At 34.3% G+C, this 12,851-nt stretch overlaps 1 protein-coding gene across 4 annotated transcripts in view; it reads right to left on the bottom strand.

Moving 5' to 3' along the window:
• Positions 1–278: 278 nt before the first annotated feature.
• LOC150104286 (wings apart-like protein homolog) overlaps positions 279–12,851 on the bottom strand; it is a 401,535-nt gene continuing 388,962 nt past the window's right edge. For all 4 annotated transcript variants that reach the window (XM_090396897.1, XM_090396894.1, XM_090396895.1 and 1 more), the window contains one exon: positions 279–545. In XM_090396897.1, coding sequence (XP_090253023.1) covers positions 459–545 — 87 coding nt within the window. In that variant the 3' untranslated portion in view covers positions 279–458. The remainder of the gene's footprint in view (positions 546–12,851) is intronic.

The raw sequence follows: 12,851 nt of genomic DNA, 5'->3' as shown, positions 1-12,851 counted from the left end.
AGTAAAACATACGTATAATTTAATAAGAAAAGCACCATTAAAAATTATAATCTATCTGCATTTCTATGTAGAGGTGACAAAGAGAATAACTAAATTTTAGTGACATAAAAATAGAACTACCAGTAAGCATGGTTGCTAATTTATTTAAAAGTTTAAAACCATTCTGTAGAATATACAAAAGATTTAAAAAATATAATAAAATATCAAAATGATATACTGAATATTTTATAATATCCTGAAAGACACAAGAAAAAAAAGTTAAATCATTAAAAAAAAAAAGTCATATTCCAAAATTAACATCACAGTAACTTAAGATGTCTTGCTAATCATTAAAAAAAAAAAATTCAACATATCTTCATGCAGTTTAAGTAATTGACTATATTCTAGATGGATAGATGCACATTACAAATAATATATATGTACATAATTTTTACATTAATTTAAAAGAAACATAACAATTATATGCTGAAATTTTTTTCTAATGCTGAAGAAAAGGTCTTGATTACATCTTGAACCAACTGAACATCTGATTCTTCCTTAGCACCCTAAATATATATATAAAAAAAGCATCAGTTGATTTTTGAACAGGTAGTAATTATTATTTAAAATTATTTCATTAATGGAAGAAATAACCATATTTAAACCAAGTATATAGCAGATTTCAACACACACAATGCACCAAACATTACAATTTGCTTTTGTAAAATTCAGATTAAATATAATAAATTTAAAAGAAAAATCTTTTAGAAATGGTTCATACATATAATAGGAGTATGAACATCAGACTAAAATGAGTGATTCATTTATTATTATTTTTTTCTTATTGCATACTTAAGCTTGACACTATTGTGCCAGTTTTCAAAGCTAAGTGAAAGTAGCCTATTTCTCAGCTCTACTAACAACAAGATGTCATATTCAGGCAATAATGATCAGGGAAAGGTAGGAGTAGCAATAATCTTCAACCTAAAACATGAAGATAAACTTCTTGAAGGGAAGGCAATATCAAGTAAAGTGATATGAACAAATCGAAATGGGAATTGAAAAATTAGACTTATTTGCACCTATGGTCCAACAGAGGGTTCTGGTAAGGAGGAATTTTTTTAGAGTCACTGACAGAGTAAAAGGAAAGGCTAGTCCTTGTTGGAGATCTGAACTGCAGAGTAGGAAATGAATACCAGACATATAGAAACATGCTGGGAAATTTGGAGAGAAGAGCAAAGCTAATAATGGTAAGAACCTACTAGATTTCTGTTCAGAGCAGAGACTAGTCATCAATAACACCATGTTTCAACATAAAGAAGTGCAAAAACTTACATGGAGGGAAGATTTTCATGTTTGTTCAAGACACAAGAGTATACAAGTCCTTTAAAATAGGATGTGATCACCATGTAATTTTAAACAGAATAACACACTGAAAAAAAAAAAATGAAGGAACAAAAGTTTTAAGAAAGAATCAAAGTTGAACAGTTTTAATGAGTGACTTAAGTATATAAATATTATTGATGGAAAATGAAGGAGCTTGAAAATATTCAAACTTTGGAGACTCAGTGGCAGTTTCTGAGGAAAATAATTATTTCATTCAGAGAGACACGTGGTGAAGTTCACTACAAGAACAGAAAAATCGGAACTCCATGGTGAACTCGAGAAGTTGGAGAGGTAGTCATCAAAAAAAGTTTCTACCAAGTAAGTTAGCATGTACTCTGAAAGAATACATAGAAAAATGTAAGAAAGCAAAGCAGTGTGTAAAAGTAGCCAAACAAAAGTTTTAGGAGAATTCGGTAAGAATACAAAGGGAAAATATGAGGAAGGTGTTGAACTGGTCTGAAGGTTATTGATAAAGCTCAGAAATGGAGAAAGACTTTAGTAAAATGAATCGGAGATGGTAAAGATAAAATATTCTAGAACTTTGGAATAATTATTTTGAAAACCTATTAACTGAAACAAGAAGTAACAGAATGGAGATAAAATATTCAAGAGGAATGCAGTCAGGAGTACATATCAAAAACCTGAAATGTGGGAAGGCAGCTAAAGTAGATGATATCTATCTAGAAATGCTGAAATATGGAGGTATAAAATTTTTATATAAAAATTTTTATATATAAAATATTCTAGAACTTTGGAATAATTATTTTGAAAACCTATTAATTGAAACAAGAAGTAACAGAATGGAGATAAAATATTCAAGAGGAATGCAGTCAGGAGTACATATCAAAAACCTGAAATGTGGGAAGGCAGCTAAAGTAGATGATATCTAACTAGAAATGCTGAAATATGGAGGTATAAAATTTTTACAGACACACTGCATAACTCAGATGGCCTGGTAATAGGTACAAATTCCATCAGGATCAAATTTTCACTTAAGACAAACAGATGAGAAATCATGAAAATTAAGTAGGATCCGAGATTTTTTAAGTTTTGTAGATCTGTAAAAAGTATATAGCAAGATGCCAAGAGAAAATTTGTTCAAAACATTACAATTATTACAAGTCAGTAGATGGATTTGAAGCAGATACAGGAAGATGGTTTTATGTAACAGGTGTGAGACAAGGAACACATGATGCAGAGTACATGTAGTGTGTTGGGAATGGGAATTCTTGAGAGATTATTCCTCATTTTTTACAATCTCCCAAGTCAAGACTGCATGGTCACTTTCCTCAATTGGAGGCAATGTGGCCACCTTAGGTATGGATAGCTCTTCTGATCCTATGATCAGGTCCAATACTCTTGCATCCAGAGTCACCCCACCAACACATGTTGCCTCAAGTAATTATCTCTCAGTAGGTGTATAAATTCCATTTCCTCCTGTCACATGATCTCTCTTCTTTCCAATCTATATCTCCATAGTTAAACCCCCCATAATAATCACTTGATCAGCTGATGCACGTCTTCCAGATCATCCCCCTTGGCCTATAGTTCGTCTTACTGGCCTTGATCTCACAATAGACTGCCTCAAATGAACAACCACCCTCTCGCCTATCTTCTATTCTTTTTGTCTGCAATTCACCTGCTATCATCAGTAGTATCACTACCTCCCCCATCCTATCGTCTCTATCCTCCCTGAAAATACTAAACCTTTTGCATTTTATCCCTGTAACTACATTATCTGTGGTTAGCCAAGTCTAACTAATACCTATAACTTTTGGTTATAGGTATTAGGAGTTTTTGGCACTAATCAATGCCAAAAACTCCTCCCTCTTGTTCCTGATACTTCTGGCATGTATACAGAAATTGCAGCATTCCTTTAGGTCCTCAACCATCTTTACTTCCTTGCATTGAGCATCCTATTCAATATTTTTGCTTAGAGACTAGATTCTGCACTTGGTAATTCTCACACTCACTCACTTCATGGGTACCTTCACACACCCTAATAATTGCTTACGTTTTTCCAAATTTGCACTGTGAACAAACATCTCTCTCCCTCTCTCTCTCTAGACATAACACCAAAACCATTTAGATGCAGTCTATCAGCATTGTACAAATCTTTCTTTCCATCAAACTGAGGGCATAGGTCCACAAACAATACATCATTATGTCTGAACAACCTGCATATTGATTTGTTTGCTATCAATGCCCTCTTCCTCAATTTAGTATTAATCAATCCATAAGATCTTCTGAAGAAAAATTTCATTGCAAAACAATATTATAAAGTGTTTTCTAATGTTCTTATTACATGAATTAAGAGGCAGACTAATACTGACGTAATGTATGCATGATTGCTTGTGCATGCACATACATTTGAATAAGTTAAACATCTTTAGGTATCTATTTAACTAAATGGAACCAGGAGAAAAGTAGCCAATCAAGTGGATAATGAATTTGCACAACTGACACCCTACAGATTTTAGTTCCATTGAGGCATGAATATTTATGTCTTCTGACATAATTACTAGAAGGCTAAAAATTTCATTCGGATGATATGGTTCCAGAATAATGTCATTTTTTTTAAAACAGAAGTATGACAGCATGATGAATATGACAGACAACATTTCCTTCCCTGTATTAAGAAAGAACTCTTCCTATTCAAAGGTTCAACAAAGTATTGTTGATAACAGGTTACTGAGTATGAGGGCAATTCAGTAGCAAAAAGTACACTGAATTCACATATTCAGTGACTTATTGCTGAGGTAAGTGTTTTCATTTATGTGGATAATTGGACTCTCTGCCCCAGAACCTTCCACAGCTAAGGCACAAATCTGAGTGAAAATGTAGTGTTCATTCTTAGCAGTTACTAGTAAAAAAAAAAAAAACAGTGATCTTAAGAAAAGAGCTCTGCCAGCCATGAAAATACTGTTTCATCCTCAATCACCCTACATAAAGGAATGAATCACCTCAATCCCTTTATATGATCTCTTAGCAAGTTGTAACGTGTATTTCAGGCTTCAGTAAATAGATTATTGTATATCTATACCTGAAATCAGAATCTATATCAAGGGATTAGTTGGTTGGTTGCTTGATTAGGGGTTTATTGGCACAAGGGCAGCAAAGGTCATATTGTACTGAAGTTCAATACATATTGTCATATTGTATTGAACTAAAGATTAAAGCAGTACTATGGGTAAAAATAAACAGGAATAAAAAGATTGAGTAGTCTGTTATTCACAAAGCAAACTAGTGTCTACCTATAAATAGAATATCTAATCAAATGTTTTTAATTTCTTTTTAAAATTAAAAACATTTGATTATATCAAATGTTTTTATCTGTTATAAAAACATTTGATATAATGTTTAAAAAATATTTAAAACTTCATGCAATTTGTCCAAGTCTGATAAGATTTACTGAAGGGTATATGGCTTAGCCATATTCATTCATTCCACCAGAACATGACAAATGGTGAGATGCATGTTGCATTATTGTTCACATATAGGTGAGTCATCACTCCTAAGTAAATATGAATGTGTGAAATGACTATGACCTATGCAGAGCTTAGCAAGAAAACAATTTCCTCTCTCTTTCTGTTTCTGTGTTGGCTAGACTTTGTTATGTTCCATCAAATCGTTTTCAACTCCTGGTGATTCTACGAACATACATTCTTCATTCAGATCTGTCCCTGGCCACATCTTTCAGAATTTCCAAGCACATTCTAGTTGCTTCTTTAACTCCATCCACCCATCTAATTCTTGGTCTTCCTCTTCTCCTGCTTCCATCAACTTTGGCAAGCATCATCATCTTCTCCAGACTGTCATTTGCTCACATAATATGTCCGAAGTATAACAATTTTTGCTTGATGATCATAGCTTTGAGGGAGCAATCTGGCTTTATTCTGTCTATCACTGATTTAATGGTTTGCTTTGCAGTTCATGGTATTCTAGTAAGCATCTCCAAACCTATAATTCAAATGCATCTATCTTCCTTCTTTCACTCTTTCTCAGGATCCAACTTTCACAATCATACAGTACCACACAGGGAATACCATTGCTTTCACGATTCTGATTTTTGCTGCAAGGCTAATATCTTTATCTTTAAAGATCTTGCTTAAATTTGTCATTGCTTTCTTTCCGAGTAATAATCTTCTTCTAACTTCTTCAGTACAATAATCATCTTGATCAATTCAGGATCCTAGGAGCACAAAATTGTTAACTGCTTCCATTTTCTCCCTATCTACTTCAAAATCATTAAGTACACATGTTGCCATAACTTTTGTCTTTTTGAGGTTAAGTTTAAGACCATATTTAGCACTTTCTTCTTTAACTTTCATAATAAGTTCTTCCAAATCTTCTTTGCATTCTGCTAGACTGCACATGCTTAATTTCAAGACTTAATCTCATGCAATATTTTTTGTCAGAGCTTGACATGGTGACATGATTGCTATTGGGTGATTAGATTTAATCTTATGAACTGTCTGTAGTCTGTATGCAGGACTGACAAACAGTGTGTAGAAAAATTACTCACTGATCTAGCAGCTGCATTCTTATTTCCATCAATTCCAATGTGGCTGGGAATCCAGCACTGCTGAATATCAAAATTATGGACCTTTGGTTTGTACAGCAGTTCTAGAACCTTTATAAAGCACTGGATGCAGTCCAGTGCTTTATAAACAGAAGACGATGTGGCCCATATTAGAAACTCAATGAGTCTGTATAAATCACAGTTTTGGCAACAGTTTTCTTTTCTATACACAAGCTGAATTATGTGCAACGCTGATGTATAATTACTGCAATCAAGTAAGATCTGAATGGATATGATAAAGTCAGAAAATACAGCAGCACAACCAACAAGTCTCAGATTTTGAACCATCAGTACAGATAAGAAGGAAATCAGAGTATTTTGCTCTGTGTATATTTAACAATTGCATGTAGAGAGACAATGGGGTCTGAGACATCCTTAGTTGGTACAGTGATTGGTTACAGATGGAGTACAAGTCAGCCATGGAGGAATGCTGTTACGTTTAGTGGAGATAATGTTGTCAACATTCATGCAATAGTTTGCATAATCTCTAACACATGCTGCAGGGGGATGTGTGGCAGTTTGATGTGTGATATTAAGCCGACCAATGTGGTCTGTGCAAAAGGCACCAGTAGCTATCCATAATCTCTGATGGACAGGATCCAACCATCACAGACTAGTCTGGCTTGTAGAACCATAGACTTGAAATCCATAATCCAGGTTTGAACATATGAGCACATGATAAAGATGAAGCCTTTATTTGCACTCTCTTCACTGGAAGAAAGTGCAAATAACAAGAAAATTATTGCTTCCATAGATGTTCTTTTTGACATCCCACATGAGCAGTGAAAACATGTCAGGGGAACACACTGTAAGATCTACTGCAGAATACAAGCAGATGGAAGAAGATACTGACACTATTATGAAGTAGGGAGAGGTCAAGATTGTCAAGCATTCACTCAATGATATAACCTTGTTCATTCTTGTTGATCCACACATCCCACAGAGAGTTAAAGTCACCCATGAGAAGTATGGAATGAGGTAGCTGCAATGTAAGATTATCAAGTTCAATATCATTTAACTCATAATCTAGGTGGTAAATATATGAAACATACTGTAATAAGAAATCTCATGGATAGGCATATGCTACTGCTCTGGAAGCAGTAGCATATGCCTATCTTTTTTGTCAAGCAGGACATGACAAAAAAGAGCATGACTGCCCACTAAGACAGCTATTCCATTTTGAGTAGGACGATCCTTACAGTGATATTCTGTAAGGTGGGGTTTCCTCACTGGCTTCAAATATGTTTCTTGTACACAGAAACAGAATAGCTTGTGCTTCTGCAGCAGGATCTTCATATAGATATTTTGGTAAAATTCATGACAGTTCAACAGTAAAAATTTTCCTATTGTTTTATCCTTATAGACTTGTCTGATTTCCAAGGGATTTTTTTTTTTTTTGACAAGTGGGTTCTCATCAAAGGCACCATTTTTAGTTGTTTCAGGAGTGAGATCACAGGTTGTGTGACTGATGTGCTCCAAACAGAAGTACTTATGATCATAAAGTTCAGATGGTGGCAGCTAACTTCTTTTTTGCATCCTGATATGATATATATATATATATACAGGGTGTTCGGGATAAATTTGACATATTTATAATTAATTATATTTTTCCGTAAGTTACATGTATTAACACACACTTCTCTTCATTTAAAAGTTTGGACCCTTCTTCATTCACATACAAGATGTCAGAAAGGATGGATAGCTGGAACCCACCTGAATCATGGAAGAGAATAACTTGTATCATGATGATTCGTGCCCGCCATCAAAATAAGGATATTACGACTGCTGCCCAATGCTCCCTGAATACAGTAAAAACAATCAGGCATGAACTAGAGACTTGCAATGGTGACTACGAGGATGTAGCAAGAAGAAAGATCCCTAGCAGACGATCTGATTGCGTTCGTACAGCAGAATTCCTCGCAAATCTGCAGGAACAGGTGTTGAAGAACCCTGGCATTGGAATTCGGGCTTTGTTCGTGGAGTTGCTAACTGTAGTCAAGCCCTGGATAACAAGGGTAGGCAATGGTAGGCCGTATGTATGGCAGCAGGATTCGGCCCCTTGCCACACCTCTGGGAAAAGTCAAAAATGGTTGTCTGAAAATTTCTACGACTTCACCAGTCCAAATGTTTGGCCTCCAAACTCCCCAGACCTTAACCCCATGGATTATTTTGTATGGGGTGCAGTTGAAAAAGACACCAATCGCACTTCCAGTAATACAAAAGCCCAGTTAATGGATAAAATTAAAACAGTTTTTGCGGCCCTTCCCAGGGAGACTGTAGCATCAGCTTGTTCGAGGTTCCGAAGCAGAATTGAAGCTGTGATCGATGCTAATGGTGGTTATTTTGAGTAAATCTTGTTGATAGTATTGTAATTAACTCTGCCTGTAATGTTTTTTTGTCAATTCATTAAATTTAATAGATACAAAGAAGATTTTCTTTTTCCTTACGAAACTGTCAAATTTATCCCGAACACCCTGTATATATATATATATATATATATATATAATAATTTGTAGTATTAACTCGGAATTGGGATATGTTCATATTTATATATACTGACCAGAACCGAGACTAGAATAACAATTAAATTTATTCAAAACGCAACATGTTTCATCGGATTGTCCGACTTCTTCAGGCATGGGAACATAGAAAACAAATAAACACTATAAGAAACATCGCATCACTATAAAAACGACTACTATAAAATTCAGTTAGCTTTGAACTGTAGCTACAGTCCGTGTTGAAGTTCTATTGTTAGGCAGCTGATTTCACGAGTGTGCCAATATCGGATAGCAGAGCTGAAAGAGTTCAGTAGATTATAGCTAAATGTTATTATTTATGTGATGAGGGTCCATAAAAATTTCCTTAGACTCCACTGTGCAGCGCTCCACCTTGTCACGGCATATATGAAGGCTTGAAGTTGTTGTCCAGTTTATTGTTACGTCGTTACTTTCTACTATTTTCCTTCTTTATTATCTCAATATCTGCTATTATCTATTCTATTGTCTAGCCTATCTTATTTCTATCTAGGGTTATTTCCTCTTCGGATACTGGCAAAATTTGTATTATGCTGAGCCAGCCAGTATCCTATAACAGAAAAGATTCTTGCTCAGGGAAATAATCCTAGATCTTAAGGCATACACACATTATTTTACTCTTCGTTACGATTATATAGATTTCTGGTACTTTGCAGTCGTGACCTGTAATCTATCGTTATATAACTTCTAAATTCTTCTCGTTAAGGTTCTATTTTTATAAGTGGTAATTTGTCCTTACAGTCAGGCATAACTCAGGCATATGTAATAAAACATGTTTATTGGGAAATGAAATATTTTACAGCTAAAAGGCAACATATATTCAATGCTAAAGAAATCAGTACATGCTATATAAAAATCAGTTCATGCTAAGTTAGTTCAAAATGCTATATCACATTGCATAACCTGTAATCTCTTTCCTCAAGTTATTTTTAAGTTACACATATACACATTCTTAAGGTTTTCAGTTAAAAGCTCTCAGTAATACCTGTTTCATTTTATCAGGTTTCAATCTCATCCAATACTATAACTGCCACCAGATAATCTCTGCTAAAGGTTACTAGTTATTTTCAAAAAGGAATTCTTACTAAAGTCCTCTATTAATTGTCCATACTTTATGCTTACACACATTTTTCTTCCTCTAACAATTCTGAAACATACAATGAAATATTCTACATTACCGATTCTGTTCCGGACAATATAGACTCACTCAGTCTATATTCCCATAGCTGAAATCACCCATATGCCCTTTATACTCATTCAGTAGACTTCAGATGAGCCTGGCCTGTAGCAGAAGCAGCATTCTATTTGTATGATTTTCTGTTAACCTACACCCAATACAAAACAGCCTAAAACTATGCCAGTGTTACTATTATGATATGTGCCATAAATTAAAGATGCCAAGAAATTATTATTATTATTCTCAGTTTCATCCTTTATCCAAGTGTAAGCAAACAAAACTTTTGTGAAGTCATTTCACAACTGGGTTACTTGTATAGAGATTATTGACTTTGCCTTAGTATCGCATAATGCAATGCACATATCCTTACAGACATGTATCATGTTATGCATTATAGGAAGGGCTGCTACCCAGCCTATTCTCAGTTTCATCCTTAATCCAAGTGTAATCAGTCTGGGTAGTGGCCCTTCCCATAATGCATACCATTATACATGTCTGTAAGGATATGTGCATTGCATTATGGGATATTAAGGCAATCGATGTGAAGTCATTAGCATCTATATACAAGTAATCCAGTCGTGAAGTGACTTCACACATATACATTCTTTCCACTCCTGTAGAATCTTCCCTGTTCTGAGACTCAAATTATACAGCCCAGTCAAAGGAATAGCCAGTTCAGATGAACACTCTTTGAGAATCCATGCTGATATCTCATCAGTTCCTATTGTAGAATTCTTATTCCATTTATGCAACAGCTTTAGTACTTCCTTCTCATACACGAGTTTCCTTATATGGTGAAGAGGAAGCAGTGAGTTCAATGTTGCATACACCAGGTTGATAGCTTTTAGCAAAATGGCTGCTCATTAGTTGAACAATCACTTCTGCAATTCTTTTGGATTGTCTTTAACTTACAGAGCCAGTTTCTTTTCGTACTCAGACTTAGCTTTCTGCACAAGACTTGCTGCTTATAATTATCATAACTGATAACCTTAAACACATGGTATTCTTTTCACATTATCTTTTTCTCATGCGTCTCTTGCTTGATTACGCATCCATTTCACTCCTACATTGATATGCTAACCTTTCCTCATATGACCATACCATCTGAGATATGTTCTGCTAACACATTCCTGAATGCTAACAATGTCATTTTTATTATGATACTGCCATTGATGGCATCTGTTCAGTTCCCTAACTTTTGATTTCCTACCATACCAGCTTTGTTAATTCTGTTGTCTATTTTCATATTTAATTTGCCATCTTCACCTAAAAATTGTGCCTAAATAACTGAAATATTTACTTCTTCCATAGGTTCTATCCATTCAGGATGCAGTTTCTGCCTATTTTAACTATCTTTGTCTTTTTATTACTGATTTTAAAATCAAATTTATTATAGCAGTTATTTAATTTAGATAAGGCATCCTGACTTGTACAGAAGTATAATCTGCATAAATTAAAGAGCTGATATTAATATCTCCAATTTTGATATCAAGTTTAGCCATTGTTTCCTTTATAATATAATCCAGGTACATGATGAACAACAGTGGTTATTTCACACCTGATTTAACATCAAGCCATTGGCCTGTACCTCCTTCAGGTCTGTCTGCTAACTTACAAGTCAAATACAGACTATATATATATTAAAGATGCCAAGAAATTATATACTTTTTTAATTCTTTACCCAAGGAAGCAAAACAAAGTTTTGCATGTGAAATATGTTCACGTCTCAGCTACTCGTATATAGAGGCTAATGACTTCATATCACTTGTCTTAGTATGTATCCCATAATGCAAAGCACACACTCTATAGGATATGTAAAATGCTATGCATAATGGGAAGGACTACTACCCAGACCAGTTTTGACCTTTGAGGTCTCATCAGTGGATGCTAGACCAGGATAGATACCATGGTTGAAGTGATGCAGAAGTCATATATATCCAAAGTCATATATATACAAGTAGCCAAAAGGTGCTACTATTATTATTAATTTTATTATTAATAAAAATCTTATATATATATTTATTTATTTCTCAATATCAATTTCCATTTACTCCACATAACTGTAGCATTTTAAACACCTTATAAAATTAATTCATTCCTTGAAATATGTTCTTAAGTTAAATGTCTCTAAGGTGAATTTATTTCTTTCATAAGATATATTATTAATTAACCTTATTGATGTATTGGTGAAATTTGGGCATCATAAAATGTTCGTAAGCACAGGGTTCTATGTTCATTAAATGCATTAGGATCGCAATTGTTTATCTCATACACTGTTCATAAATAAAAACCGCTTATATCTTGAATGTTTGTAAGTAGAGGTTGCCTGTATTCCCATGATTTCTCAACTATTTATCTAATCCTGACACCTCTATTTGCCTGAACTGCACTTCCCTTGCATAAATCATACCAGGAACACTTGTTAGGAAATTCCTCTGTAATTCTAACATTCAGTTTTATTTCTATTTTTATAGATGTACTGTGAGCAATCTTCTCCAATCTGGAATTTGATCATCTAACCAGGACTTCTAAATTATGCAGCATAGCTTTTATAAACCTTTTACATTACCATATTTGAGTATTTCTGATTGATTCTCACCTACTCCTGCTGCATGCAGGTTTTAATTGCTTTTTCTATCTTAGGTACTGATTTGTACTTGTGACTGCATTCTTCTTGAATTCCTTCAGCAATCACTGCTTGTTTCATTCAGTAATTTTTCAAAGTACTCCAGACATCTAGAATATAGTTCTTCAGTTTTCATCTGTACTTTCATTTCCAGTATTGTTTCCTCCATTTCTAAGCGTCTTCAATAGCTCCCAGAACATTTTACCACCTTCCAGATATTTATTTTCTATGTTCTTACCAGTCTTCCCAAGACTTTCGTTTAGCTAGTTTTACAAGAACTTTGCTTTCTTATATTTTTCTCTATAGAAAACAAGGTAACTTACTTGGAACTTCTACTATGCTTTCTTCTTTCCCTTGACTGACTTTTCATCTTCCCGAGTCTGCTATGGAGTTCTGATTTTTTTTTGTCTTTTGCAGGCAACCTCACCACTTGCCTTTCTGGCTTAATCTCAAAGTTTTCTTCAGGGTCTTCTACTTAATCTCCAAAGTTTGGTTCTTGTTTTCAAACTTTCATTTTATGAATAGTATTTGAATCCACAGTTCACCAATGAAAGCAGCTCAACT

Source organism: Typopeltis vanoorti, chromosome 8, assembly GCF_054136105.1.
Source record: "Typopeltis vanoorti isolate ZY-2024b chromosome 8, IOZ_Tvanoo_1.0, whole genome shotgun sequence".
Taxonomy (NCBI): domain Eukaryota; kingdom Metazoa; phylum Arthropoda; class Arachnida; order Uropygi; family Thelyphonidae; genus Typopeltis; species Typopeltis vanoorti.
Note: the sequence above shows the minus strand (reverse complement) of the source record. Positions and strands in the feature narration are given on the sequence as shown.